At 50.1% G+C, this 13,814-nt stretch overlaps 5 protein-coding genes across 5 annotated transcripts; 3 read left to right on the forward strand and 2 right to left on the reverse strand.

The window, feature by feature from the left end:
* Positions 1-152: 152 nt before the first annotated feature.
* M406DRAFT_269839 (putative MFS alpha-glucoside transporter) lies at positions 153-1,977 on the reverse strand (the record flags this gene model as incomplete). The annotated part of the gene is made up of 3 exons (XM_040918038.1): positions 153-409; positions 482-1,670; positions 1,759-1,977. The coding sequence occupies 3 exons, from the start codon at positions 1,975-1,977 to the stop codon at positions 153-155; spliced, it is 1,665 nt and encodes a 554-aa protein (XP_040770877.1).
* Positions 1,978-2,874: 897 nt separating this feature from the next.
* On the forward strand, positions 2,875-4,444 carry M406DRAFT_51637 (family 39 glycoside hydrolase; the record flags this gene model as incomplete). The annotated part of the gene is made up of 3 exons (XM_040924451.1): positions 2,875-3,059; positions 3,247-3,555; positions 3,634-4,444. The coding sequence occupies 3 exons, from the start codon at positions 2,875-2,877 to the stop codon at positions 4,442-4,444; spliced, it is 1,305 nt and encodes a 434-aa protein (XP_040771099.1).
* Positions 4,445-4,498: 54 nt separating this feature from the next.
* On the reverse strand, positions 4,499-5,858 carry M406DRAFT_297219 (uncharacterized protein; the record flags this gene model as incomplete). The annotated part of the gene is made up of 1 exon (XM_040919298.1): positions 4,499-5,858. The coding sequence occupies one exon, from the start codon at positions 5,856-5,858 to the stop codon at positions 4,683-4,685; it is 1,176 nt and encodes a 391-aa protein (XP_040770878.1). The 3' UTR covers positions 4,499-4,682.
* A 2,509-nt stretch (positions 5,859-8,367) lies between these two features.
* On the forward strand, positions 8,368-10,485 carry M406DRAFT_343544 (proline-specific peptidase; the record flags this gene model as incomplete). The annotated part of the gene is made up of 4 exons (XM_040921882.1): positions 8,368-8,373; positions 9,296-9,731; positions 9,914-10,127; positions 10,209-10,485. 4 exons carry the CDS (start codon positions 8,368-8,370, stop codon positions 10,483-10,485), a joined length of 933 nt encoding a protein of 310 aa, XP_040770879.1.
* Positions 10,486-11,367: 882 nt separating this feature from the next.
* Positions 11,368-13,807, forward strand: M406DRAFT_51937 (uncharacterized protein; the record flags this gene model as incomplete). The annotated part of the gene is made up of 11 exons (XM_040924460.1): positions 11,368-11,523; positions 11,654-11,786; positions 11,840-11,908; positions 11,975-12,112; positions 12,188-12,240; positions 12,404-12,511; positions 12,596-12,625; positions 12,692-12,975; positions 13,044-13,353; positions 13,430-13,637; positions 13,707-13,807. The coding sequence occupies 11 exons, from the start codon at positions 11,368-11,370 to the stop codon at positions 13,805-13,807; spliced, it is 1,590 nt and encodes a 529-aa protein (XP_040770880.1).
* Between the last annotated feature and the right edge of the window lie 7 nt (positions 13,808-13,814).

A 13,814-nucleotide genomic window follows, 5' to 3' on the forward strand; every position in this document is an offset into this window, starting at 1 on the left:
AGCTGTCCCATTCAGTCCTCCTCCTCCTCCTCTTCATTCGTCAGTTACCCTTTCACGGATCTCTCATTTTCCTGCAAAGATCCGTAAGAGAACACCCCAAGAAACAAATAATGGAGCAGCATAATACTGTGATATGTAGTATTCTATGTGCTTCACATGACCTCATGAACAGCAGCATGGTCCTGTTTCTCCGAAACCGAGCCGACAAAAGACTTTTCGGTCACGCCGACGGCGAACTGATCGACTGTCGTGTACTTGAACTTGCGAGCAGGTACGTGGTTATCGAACATGAGATCAATCTCGCCAAAAGTACGGTCCTTGGTTTCAGGCAGGCGGAACCAACACCAGATATTGCACAGAAGGTTGGTGCCGGCATAGAAAAGGCCGGCTTTGGCACCCCAGTTCCAGGCTAGAAAACACGGAGGAATTAGTCAGAGGTATTGATTGAATGCCACAGAAGTAATCAACCAAAAATACCTACAAGTTGCAGAAACCATACGAGGGGTGACTGAGTTGGAGAAAATTCCGGTCACGTTGTAAACGAAACGGCCGATAGTGATAGTCTTGTACCTGAGCCTGCCAGAAGGTGTCTCGGCGACGATAGGATAGCAGACTGGGCCGATGGTGGTCATATTGCACAAGGTCGAAATAACGAGCAGGATGCCAACGGCGAGCTGGGACTGGGTGCTGCTGTAGAAACCAAGAGCGCCGATGGCCACAAGACAGCAGAACATGAAGGCCATCCCACCCATGTACAATGTGGCGCGTCCCAGACGAGGCATTAGCACCCAGCAGATGAGACCACCAATGATGTAGCTTGCCGAGAGTGAAATATTGAGGTCGAAAGCCTGGACTTCAGTGAAGCCGGCAGCCTCAAGAAATTCGACCGAGAATCCGAGAATGGCGTTGCCGCAGAGAATCTGAGCAGCCCAGACAACGCAGTTGATCTCAGTACGGCGGAGGTTTGTGCCTTTGAAACAGTCGACAAACCTGGCGTCCTCTGTCTCGCGCTTCTCCAGCTCTGTCGTGTAGACGATGTACGCCAGGGAAGACTCGACTTGCTGATCACGCTCAGGCGTTTCCTGACGCAGCCTGGCGAGTGACTTGCGGGCCTCGTCGTGCTTGCCGCGACGGATACAGTTCCACGGCGACTCGGGGGCCAGATAAGCGGCGATGAACAAGGGAATAGGCCACACCCATTGTATGGCGAAGGGAAGCCTCCAACCGAGATCCCCAGAGACGTTAACAACGGCACGGACGACGCCGGACGAGAGCAGGATGCCGGCTCCCCAGCACATGCAGACATACGCTGTCACGTAAGGCCGGAGGACTGTAGGGACGACTTCTGACGCGTAGGAAGTCGAGAGGGTTTGGAACACACCCCAAGGGATACCGCACATGAATTCTCCGAAAGCGAGGACGGAGAGCGATGGCGCGAAGAAGGGGATGAAGATGGTGATCACCATCCAGAACATAAAAAACATCATAGTGGGACGACATCCGAACCTGTCCTGCGCAAAGGTATTGATTACCAGGCCAACCAGTTGTCCAATGACGGCCGAGTTGGACAAAACGGACTGCCACTCTGCGGAGATGGCGTATTTCTGGAGCGCTGCATCGTATGTTCCGAAACGCGTTTGGAATTGGGTTTGTCCGTAGAAGGAGGTGATCTGAGAAGATGGACTCAGTCACTACGACTCTCTCACCTGAATATTCTCTCTCTCTCTCTCTCTCTCTCCATATTAGGGAGCTACTTACAATGACCAAATCATATCCTTCCATAATCAAACTGGTCGACAGGATCATAGCCCAGAAGCAAGCCTTCTTGTACTTCTTAATTGCTCCGCGGATGGTGAGCTTCTTATCCGCAGCATCAGACTCCTGGGCCTGACGGATAAGATCATGAGTATGCTCCGAGTCAAAGTCCAGGACTTTGAGCTCGTCCCGAGTAGGAACGATGACTTTGTCCTCCGACATGATGAATGGCGCCGCCGTAATGTGGTGTGTGGAGTAATAGCAGGCAGGTGTAAGTGCTTTGTTAAAATATATTGCAACCCTCCAGACGAGCTTAGAAGCGACTTGCCGTCGGCTAGACTTTGAGAGGACATCGTTAATGTTGCAATTAATATGCAAACGTGTTTCTTTACTACTTTACAACCCTCCGCGTAACCACCCACAAACATCTCCGAAGGAACGATTTGGGGTAAGCAGAGAAAGTTGAACAACATCAGATGACAGGGAGAGACCAGCGGGCGCGGCTGTGGGGGTGGTTAGACTTCGGCTGCGGGGGTGGTCGAAAGCTTCGGTCGTGGGGGTGGAAGTTGATATTGGCGGAGGAGATTGTGCAAGCCGAAGCGAGCCAATAGGCGCTGGACTTGCAACGGCCCATACAGGGTCTACTATTGAGCTATTGCATTCTTAGACCTTGCGTTGTTCTTAGAACCAAAGTTCTGGGCCCAAGGCACGGGGCAAAAGCAAGTTTGCCCTTTCGGAAGTGGAGGTGGTGGAGTTTATTGGTGTCGGTAACGGAGGTGATCTGACCGCACATGAGACTTCGGGATACACAAGGCATCATATCTCACCTATTAGGTGGGATTGACTCGTTCCTTGCCGCTTTCTCCTTCGTGGAATATATCCATTGGTATGTGTAATGTCACCTAGTCCAAGCCTTTCGAATGGATCATGGGATACGTTGACGATGTGGCATTTCCCATCTTGAAACGGATAGCCGGAGGACCTCAACCGGACTTATGGCAAACTTTAAAATAATTATATAAAGTCACTACATCTCCTATGAGCAAAGATTCCTATGTAGTCTTTGGCAAATTGACTGTAGTCGTCGGATTCAACCACAAGAAACATTGCTCGTCTATTATGGCTGCTGTTCTCTGTACATGCCTTGGCCTGCTGGCGGCCAAAGCCGTGGCCAATCCTCTCGAGCAGCGCCAGTCAACAGTGACGGCTGTCGTAAACTTTAGCAACAATACAGGGACCCCCCAGCACCTCGCTTCCGGTACCCTCTATGGTCTGCCCGACGACACGACGCAGATCCCCTCTGAGTTCTTCACTGACATAGGCTGGAACTACGAACGAGCCGGTGGTGCCCAAACGACTGGCAAGGGTTGGATCTGGGGTCTGACCGCATACCAGTGAGTCGTCTTAAAGACCCCTGGCGACAACTTATGTCTCACTGAGACATACAGCCTACTAATCGCTTTTCTTCTTTTTTTCTTCCTGCTCTTGAAGGGAACGCTTCGCTACCGTTCTCGACAATTATGAGACCACTAGGGCTCACGGCGGAACCTTCATCCTACTGATCCATGACCTGTGGGGTGCTGATGGCACTCAGAACTCTTCTGCGCCGTACCCAGGTGATGATGGTGACTGGACCAGCTGGGATGATTATCTGACCCAGCTCTTCTCGGACCTGAACGCCAACAGCATGACCACCGATCTGGTTGTTGATATCTGGAATGAGCCCGACCTCACTACTTTCTGGGATCGTACCCAGACTCAGTACCTGGAGATGTGGGGACGGACCTACTACAGGTGGCGGTAAGTTGCGAATCGTGCAGACTGTGGGTGTACATTTTACTACCTAGGTATGCTGACGCTTCTGGTCGGTATGTATAGTGCGGAATATGGGACCAGCGTCCTCCTCTCGGGCCCTGCCAGTGCCGGCGAGCCCTTGACTTCCAACACCTGGTGGCAAGCTTGGGCATCCTTTGTCGCCTCCAACGACAGTGTTCCGGATCAGTACGCATGGCACATGGAAGGCGGCGGTGGTGACTTGCTGTCTGCCCACGGCGGCCTAGTCGCCTTCCAGAAGGAGTACGGCTTAGCCGCCAAGCCCATCAACATCAACGAGTACGGCACCTACGCTGAGCAGGTCCCCGCTGGGTCGGCATGGTGGATTTCCCAGCTCGAGCGTATTGGCGCCCATGGTCTGCGCGGGAACTGGCTTAGCGGCTACGAGCTGCATGACTTCCTCGCTTCACTGCTGAGCAAGCCTGATAACCCCGACAATGGCGACTACTCAGCAACAGCAACAGGATATTACCCGAACGGAGACTACCAAGTGTACAAGTACTACTACCAGAACATGACCGGCTACCGCGTCGGCACAACGCCATCCTCCGATCTGAAGCTGGACGCCTATGCCACCGTCGGCACGGGCACGGCGATTGTCCTGGTCGGGGTACGCATTACCACAGGCACCTGGACTCTGGAGCTCAACGACCTGTCCTCCATTGGTCTTCCCACCTCGGGGACCCTCAATGTGCAGACCTGGGGGTTCCCAGTCGCCTCTGACGTCCACTATGGCGAGGTTGATGGCCCGACGAATCTTGGTGTCTACGGTCATGCTTACACGGATAACACCGTCAGCTTCCCCGTCTACCAGACTGACGCAACCACCGCCTATGCCTTTGAGTTCTCAATCTGAGGGAGTAAGGTTTGCTTATTGTGGGAAAAGTGGGGGGGAATGAAGACATTCGAAAGTGTAAATAAGCTGTGGCTCTATTTTATTTAAGATGCTGCATTAGGATATGGTACATAAGTAATTTGATACAATATACATCTAGTGCTCATTTGAGGCAATTGATGGAAATTATACAATGAAAATGGTGCGGATTGGAGAGCTGTATTTGGGACGTGTGGCGAAATAGAAGGTCGTTGAATCATCAAGGCGATGCCGACCCATGTGTCTGCCTTGCATTCGAACCCATCTGACGCCAGTGGTTGTCTTGTCCACAGACAGTGATGAGCTGCGTAAGAATGTGTAGATATCGGGATCGAATAGGCCATTTATTCAAAGTGTTGAGCAGCTTGCACCCCTCACGCAGCATCCGCAGCGGGCCATTAGGGGCGGTGATATTGCCAACGCCCATGATAGTCGCATTCATGGACCTCCCACGCTTGATGAATATCTGGACCAGTTCATCATCCGTAGGTCGGTCTAGACGGATGGAGGATATGTCCTCGAGATCGGATGACCATTCTCCCTCATCGCGCGAGCTGGTGTTCATGGATTCCCGCGATGAAGTGCTCAGCTGCTGTGGCGGGCAGAAGCTGCCGTAGGCCCAAACCACCAAGGTCGCCAGGAACACCTTTCCTGGTTCGAAGAAGGCGTCCATGGAATAGCGTCGGATGTGCCAGAAGAAGACGCCACAGTGGACCAGCGCAAGGCGTGCTTTGTACTGGTCATCCGTGATCCATTTCTGTACCTCCTGACATTGCTCCCTAAACCTCTCTGCAGCGCTGCCGTGCCGAACATTCTCCGACACCAGCAACTCGGCCATCTCGCGTATTGTCTGATATGGCGTAAGCAGGACAAGTCGAGCAAAGTGCAGGTGCAATACTGTCGAGTTTTCGGTTCCTCTCTTTGCGATTTCGCTATTTGCAATCCAGTGCAGTACATCCAAGCAATCACATGCCGCATTTCTCCACTGGTTGTAGAGAGGTATTTGAGGTAGCCAGGACGGGCCGGTGAGCTCACGTGATTCGGCATTTCCTATTTGTGCCGAGGGTGTCCAGCGAAGTAGAGGCTTGTTGAAAGACCTGAAAACGTCCCATGTTTGACAATATAGGCCGTGGATTGTCAGGACTTGGGCAAAATCTCCTATGCCATGAAGGAGTCGCTTCTCCACATACAGAACTCTTAATACCTTTTCCAAAGTGGGCTGCTTGATGGGGGCCCGTATCTGGTCCATCTCGGCCTCCCAAACGTCTTCTGTGCAGGGCAATGCAATATTAGCAAAGTCCAGCAGCAGTGTCGACGGAGTTCCGAAATGATAGTGAGACATGCTCTCGACGAGCCAGATTGCATGACAGAGGCGACGGGCGCTCTCCAACAGCATCCAGTGGCGCCGATCTCGAAAGCTTATCTCGTCCTTCAGAATCGCTGGTTGAGTTCTGTACATTGCCCTGTACTCGTTGACAAGGTCTTCAAGTGCCGGTGTTCTGTATCTTTCCAGCCGTCTCGAGCCGCAGTACGTTGAGCCGATGTAATTGAGAACTTTCGCCTGGACCATGCCAAGTGACTCCGTTGTCAGGATCCCGGCCGAGAACACTGCTCGTTGTGGTCGCAAGACTCTCCGGAGAAATTCGTGAAGGGCAACTGCCAGTTCCATGTCTCCCATCTCGAGATAATGACTTCCGATTGCTGACATGGCCAGTTTGGAAACCCAACAAGATGTCTCTTCACTGTCCAGCCCAAGATGGATCAGAGGCAGTACTCCAGGATCAAAATACTGTCTATAAAGTGCTAACAGTGTTGTGAAAGTGGTCATGGGTGGAAGCTCGGTGGACAAGAAAGGCCCATCATCACTCGCACCGTTGGGTGTCAGACAGCACTCTTGGAAAGCTTGACACATCAGACGATACTGCTCTAGCGTGAACAGTTGGATTCTAATAGTGCTTGACAGGTCTTGCGCGAGGACGTTCAGTGAAGGAGTCAGCATAAAACTGAAGCCTTCCGGTTCTGGTGGCATGACCGGGAGCTCTGGGAAAGTGCGGGGCGACCCTCTTGAAGCTTCGTCGCTAAATATCCGGTTAGCATACCGTCCATTTCGAGGTTTCCTGGCGCCTCTGTTGTCCACATAAGCCATGCCAGACGTTTCGGTATCGGGTGAATCCGAGAAAGTCCCAGGGATCGTGTTCGATTGAGCGCCAATTGTGCCCATGGGTTGCGCCGTCGTTGGTGACAGCTGACTGGACAGGTCGTTAACGCCAGTGGACGAACTCCAATACTGCTCGCTGGAGGCGATTGGGTTGTAATCGAACTCGGTCAAGTCGAGGTCCATGGATGGCGAGATCCAATTCAGAGCGGAGATCATGTGAGTATTCGTCTCATGCGGCATCAGATCAACGGGGTGGATCTGCTGTTGCATAAAGACGCATGCTTGTGTCCTATGCTCCTGCATGGGGACGACTGAGTGCTGTTGCTGCACCTGCTGCTGCTCAGCGATGGATATTGCTTGCATCTCATCACTCTGAGGGCCCGTGTACTGAGCATCCCCATGAGGCGGATCTGCCCCCGCCGAGACGTCGTTACTCTCGCTGGCCTCGGGGAACGTGCATGCCAGCGACTTTTTCTCGCATCGTGTGCACGGTTGGGCACCGTTGCATTTAACTCGAGATGCGGCGCATTTCGTGCAGGCCCGGAACCTCCGCAGGGGTACATGGGGCCGATGGACATTCTGGTGACGGTCTAGAGCGTCTCTATAATCCGCATGTGATCAGTCGCACACCTCTCATGAGCGTCGGGTTCAGCTTAATACAATGAAGACTGGTTGGATGATGTACTTTCGGCTGAATTTCCTGCCGCAGACACGGCAAATTCGATCCCTCTCCTTGGTGTGCGTCGATAGATGCCTTTTCAGATGCTCTGCCCGGTCAAACTGTCGCTCGCATATCGGGCAAGCCTGTCGAGAGTTTGATGGCTTTCGCGAGTGGCTTTCCATTCGAGAAGGAGGCGCGTGTGCCCAAGGTTGGTGCAACGATATCACAGTCACGTGGCTCACATTAAGTATCACTTTGAATGGAGTTAGAGTACTGATGAGAGCACACTGAATAATGATGAGCCGTTGTAGTCAAGTATTTGTCACGGCTAGTAATGAGTAGAAGTGTGGAGTTGGAGTTTCCCCAGGTTGCATGATGCATCCGAGGTTGAGAGGGGCTGGGCAGGTCAGCCAAAGACCATCTGGGGCCCCAGGGTACGTACCTGAGTGCCAGTTGCTAAGGTCACGGACCGACTCTCTCCGGCGACAATATTAAGCGAGTGATTATCAGACTAATCCGAAATTGGACTCGTTGGTCTACAGTAACTAGCGCAAGGCATGATCTCCGACAGCTGGAATATGCGTGGGCAAAAAGGCTTGCATTGCAGTGCGCTGAAGAGAAAAGAGAAAGGAAGAGAAAGCCACGAGGGCAGCTATCTGAGGCTATCAACAGGTCTGGCTGTTGGCTGGCCAGTGACTCACTGGCCCTCACACATAGAAGGGTCATGACTGTACTGCCCGTCCAATAGCAACAGCAGGGGACGGAGCAATTATTAGGGTCGACAGCACTTCACTTGCTTCCACAGGGGTTTTTCCAAGGGCCGGCTTGCATTGTAGGCAGAGGAATCTGCGTCATTACAGATTCATCCTTTTTCATCCTTTAATTTTCCCCCTTTCTTTTACTGATTAGACCATTGGTCCCGTACCCAACAGCTCTCATAGCCAGACGAGAGAGCATCAATGGGCGAGCGTTCGCATCTATATCTACTATAAGATTCGAGATTGTGCATATACATTGCTGGCTCTGTGTGGTATGGGTGTGTCCATATGTTACTTTAAAACATGTCCGGCTGAACTCCTTATCAACATGCAGGTAATGCAAAGTGATGTTGGTTTCAACGACAATGGTATGCAAATATTTGGACTTGGTCTGGCAAGGGGTCACCCATGCATACTTGACTTTTGCTCAAAGCAGGACAGGGATGAGGGGCCCTGCTCCTCTAAGTCCACTTGTTCTCCTACGAGTATCAACTTCGCTATGTTCTAACTGTCGCAGTGGGAATGGGGTCCATTTCGAGTTAGGAAGGATGAGTGCAGCCACGGAACATTCGGACCGCACTTCTGTAGGAATATCACCCCAGCCCTTTGAGTCTCGGAATTAACATCGACCTCTTTGGTTGGGCATGATAAATACTTTCGAGGGGCAGAGGACCGAATGAACACGTAAATATAGACAAATTTTGCAATCCGGAAACATTCCATGAGTCCCTCGGTCCTCCTGAGGTTCGCAAACGAAGTCCACGATCTGAACCTTCTCAGATTTACAACGAATCAAAATGGACATACGACATATCGCATAATTAGGCCGTGAAGAACCTTCTTTCACATGATGTCAGAGGGTATATTGTAGGAAAAGGCTGGAATAGCTGTCTAGCTTACAATGGTGTCGAGAACCTTGTTTGCATGCATGTGCTTACACGTAGCACGTCACACCATCCATTACTGGACAGTCAATCCCAACAATGAGCATATTAGAGGGATTGTAACAGTAGGCTATTTCAACCAGCAACCATCCCTCACCACAAATAATTGCTGTGCCGTACCACCCCGCGGGTTTCACCTGGCTGGATTTTCGTTTGGCCCATCCAGAAACTGCTCTTCAGTCTGCTAACTACCTTTTCATTCCCCACAAGACAGGTTTTTACATATTAAAAGAGAATACGACCGCTTCGAACCAATATTCCGCCTTATCGGCAATGACAACGTATCAAATGCAGGATGGAGAGGTTGCCTAGGAGGTGCCAAATGCTGGAAAGCCATGTAAAACGTGGTACAAGATTCTCGGCAGCCTTGAGTCCACCACAGGTCCAGTCCTCATAGCGCTCCATGGTGGCCCTGGCGCCGGGCATGAGTATTTGTTGCCTCTGGCTGATCTCTATAAGCCGTACGGCATTCCCACGGTCCTCTACGACCAGATTGGCTGTGGTCATTCTACGCATCTCCGCGAAAAGATGGGAGATACTGAATTCTGGTCTTTTGATCTTTTCATCAAGGAGCTGGACAACCTGGTCGATCACCTAAAGCTGAGGGGAAAGGGCTTCTTCCTACTTGGTCAAAGCTGGGGTGGCGTTCTTGCGGCCTCATATGCTATGAGCGGCCGCCAGGGCGAGAGTCCAGCTGGGTTGAGGAAATTAGTCATCGCGAGCGGGCCTTCGAGCATCCCGCTGTATGGTAAGTTATGTTGATTGTCTCATCTTGTATCTCTCCCTCTTTTGAAATCATATCGTATATATTCTTTGGTCTCTGACTTGCTGATGGTCAGTATTCATCGGCAATTATGATCCATTACTGTGGGGAAATTAAGGAAAGCATTTCTGACTCGGATACTCAGTTGCTGATCCCAGGTGCCACAGAAAAGGGTCTGAAAGGACTGCTCGCTAAGCTGCCAGCCGACGTTCGCAAAACGCTTGAAGACTGCGATAAAAGAGGCGACCATGAAAGTGAAGAATTCCAGAAGGCATCCAAGATCTTCAATGCACACTATGTCTGTAATTTGGACCCCTTACCAGAAGAGATTATGGCTGGTTTTAAGAATATGCAAGACGATCCTACTGTCTATCTGACGATGTAAGTGTTTCATTGGAACATGGTAATTCCAGTCAATCATAGCAGCCACAAATACCACAACTAAGCTGAACGGCAACGTAGTCAAGGTCCAGCGGAATTCGTCATTGTTGGCTCTATCAAAGGTTGGGAAGGTTGGAAGGAGGCACACAAAATCGAAGTTGAAACACTTCTTATCAATGGCAAGAATGACGAAGTCACAAACCTCAGCATGTATCCGTGGTTCAAGGCGATTACAAAGGTGAGATGGGTTACCCTGGATGGCAGCCACATGTCACACTGGGAGGATAGGGCCCGTTACATGCAAGAGCTTGGTGACTTCTTGGTGAGCACGGCCCCAGAAGAGAGGACCGAACTTTGAGAGGGATGCGTGAACTTGTGTATGGGACAATATGAAGCCCAATACAGCAGCTTTCTGAGCACGACAGGGATCTCTGGACACATGATAAGCCAGGCGCACAGAATAGTCTTCATGCTCGGTCATGTTGCATTTCGTCGAGCATGCTAAGCCTAAAGAACTTCTTGTCCGCAAGCAAGTGGGTAATGGAGATAGGGGTAGGGGCAATTTCCCAGCTTATCAGGCTGGATAGTCTGCACAATTTTCCATTTGCTTTAACAAAGACATATGACTATTGCGAAGATCTAGGGCGAAATATAAGAGAATGGCTAATACAGGAAGATGTTGAACACTGATTACGAATATTTCAGGTAATAAGGACATTGTACAGGCCTTATGCAAAATCTTCAACGGCGCACTTTTGGTCTCAGGTTGTTGATATATTTGTGAACCCCTTCATACAGACCAACTGTTGTGGATAAAATCCAATATATTTATGTATAGGGCATTGGCCGATGAACGTATTTTTAAAATGCAGCTAGCCGCTGAATCCTACACAGTGCTCAGAACTAGGATACTGCTATCATTCATTCCTGCTCAGCGGCCAGTAAATCCTGGTTGGGAAAAGGACAGATGGTGACATGCGCAACCCTTATGAGCTAATCATGCACATCACATTGCTCCCATGCGTGTCGTACGGACAGAAGACCGGTGATCACTTTTAAAGCCGTGTCATCCCCAATTCTAGTGTTTGCGAGTGAAGCGGGGAGCTAAGCGCTGATCACACTCTAAGGATTCGATTTCTAAGGATATCGAATCTTGCGAGCGAGTATTGCCTCAACTGTGTACTTTACGATCATGGCTGAGATCGCTTCTGAGGCTTATGGCCACCACAACGCTGCACCGATGCAGTCGACAAAGGCAGAATGGGACCAATCTGCGCTAACGCCGAATCAGATCGCCGAGGCGTATCGAGCATCTATGAACGAGCATCGCATGACCTTTTTCGAAGCATTTCAGAGCTATAAGAAGGCACTTTTCTGGAGTGCTGTTATGGGACTTGTGAGTTAGAGTCAAAGGTCTCGCACGAGATCTGTCAGATGCATGTGAGCTTAGGTTGCGCTTGCAGTGACGCATCGAGATTTCGCATCATGCCCAAGAAGTTCAAAGCTGAAATGAAAAATTTGTCAAGACCATCATCATGGAATCATATGATCAGATCCTTATCAGCTCCTTTTATGCCCTACCCGCCTTTCAGAAAACTTTTGGGTTCGAAACGTCGGACGGCTCGTACCAAGTGTCAGCTCCTTGGCAATCAGCCCTTAGTATGATCTTGCCTGGACCAACTACTTTTCATCAAGGCTAACAGACTAAATAGCACTTGTTCAGAATGTTGGGCTCATCATTGGCATTTTTGCTAATACATTTCTTGTCGACCGCTATGGTAGTAAGTGATTCCGCATGATCGGGCATCGTAACGTGGTCATCTTCTTTCTGACCTTCATGATCAAAGATATCGTCCTGGTTCAAATAGCACTCGTCTTCGTTGCTGGCTTTGTGGCTATCCTCTTCTGCGCCAAGTCGGCCGTTATGCTTCTTGTGGGGGAGATTCTCCTTGGATTCCCACTGGGTACCATCAACACAATTGCTCGTGAGCGAGACCCCCCCCCCCCTTTTATTTTGGTTTCCTTTTGGCTGCTGGATCACATATCTAATACTTCAATAGCGGCTTACTGCATTGAAGTTGCACCGCTCGCCTTGCGTCACTATGGTCCAACTGTAAGATTCCCAGTCCTCAAATTCGTCTTCATACCTCAAACGATACCCGTCGGACGTGGACTCTGCCCAGGTGCAACAGTGAGGGAATCAGAATTAAACAGAGAATTACCCATGACACTCTCCTCAAATTTTCGTCGGTAGTGTTAACAAGTGCATCTTACAGTATATTAACCTATGCTGGGTCTTTGGGCACATTATTGCCACGGGCATCCTCCGGGCCTATGCTGATAATTCTACGGAATGGGCCTGGAGAGTCCCTTATGCAATTCAGGTTAGATACTGGTTGTCTATTCGTGTATTGAGCAGGCCTGTGGGCTGTCATCCTCCTAGTTATACTGACACTGAACTCATGCAGTGGATTTGGCCGGTACCCTTATTCATTTGTGTAAGTTCCCCCAGAATTTATAGAAGCCAACAATGTAAATGTTCCTAACCATTATAATAACTCTAGTTAATTTTCGCTCCAGAATCCCCATGGTTCCTTGTCCGCGCGGGGAGGCATGATGAAGCACTGAAAGCTCTTGACCGCCTCTCACACAATGTTGACAATCGCGAGACGCTTTCGCTGATTCAACACACGGTGATATTGGAGCAACAGCTTGAGTTTGGTTCTTCGATCTGGGACTGTTTTAAAGGTACGGATCTACGTCGTACTGAGATTGCGTGCATTACATGGTCCAGTCAAATCTGGACACAATTTGCCCTCGCTTCGGGCACTTATTTCTTTGAAATTGCGTAAGTGGGCACATTTGAACTCCTGAGCAGTCCTGGTAACTTTGATTCTAACGTACTGTATTTGAAAGTGGTCTCCCAACGACGGACTCGTTTGACCTAGGCATCGGACAATACGGAATGGCAGGCCTTGCGACCATGATTTCCATGGGCCTCCTCGAAAGAGTGGGCAGGCGTACGCTCTGGCTCTGTGGACTTGCGGCCATGCTTGTGCCCATCGTTTCGATAGGCATACTGTCTTTGCTTCCATACCAAACACCCGCTGTTGTTTGGCCCCAAGGGGTCTTCATACTCGTGAGGTTCTTCGCTTATGGAATCTCTTGTGGTCCAATTCCATTCGTTTATTGTGGCGAGATCAGCTCAGTCAAACTTCGACAAAAGGTGAGCGAAACGCCAAAGCTTGACATGCAATCAACTTTCACAATTTTAGCTAATGAATTTCAAATCTTCAAACCAGACATTGGCTCTTTCACGTAACTTTTACAACATCGTTAACCTGGTCTCATCTTGTGTATCGCCGTACCTCATCAACCCTACTGCAGCAGATTTGAAGGGTAAAACTGCTTGGATTAGCGCGGGACTGACGGTATTGATTGGAATATGGAGCTACTACCGCTTCCCAGAGACCAAGGGCAGGAGCTTCGAGGAGCTTGATATTCTTTTTGGTGAGCAAAATAACATCACTGAGACCTAATTGTTCGCCAGCATAAAATAACCTCACAAATCACACACAGCCAAACGAGTTCCTGCGCGAAAGTTCAAATCCTACCAGATAAGAATCGAGGAGGAGTTCGGACTGACTGACGAAAAACCGGCCGTAACGACAATTGATTGATGGGTGG

This window comes from Cryphonectria parasitica (genome assembly GCF_011745365.1).
Source record: "Cryphonectria parasitica EP155 unplaced genomic scaffold M406scaffold_11, whole genome shotgun sequence".
Classification (NCBI taxonomy): Eukaryota; Fungi; Ascomycota; class Sordariomycetes; order Diaporthales; family Cryphonectriaceae; genus Cryphonectria; species Cryphonectria parasitica.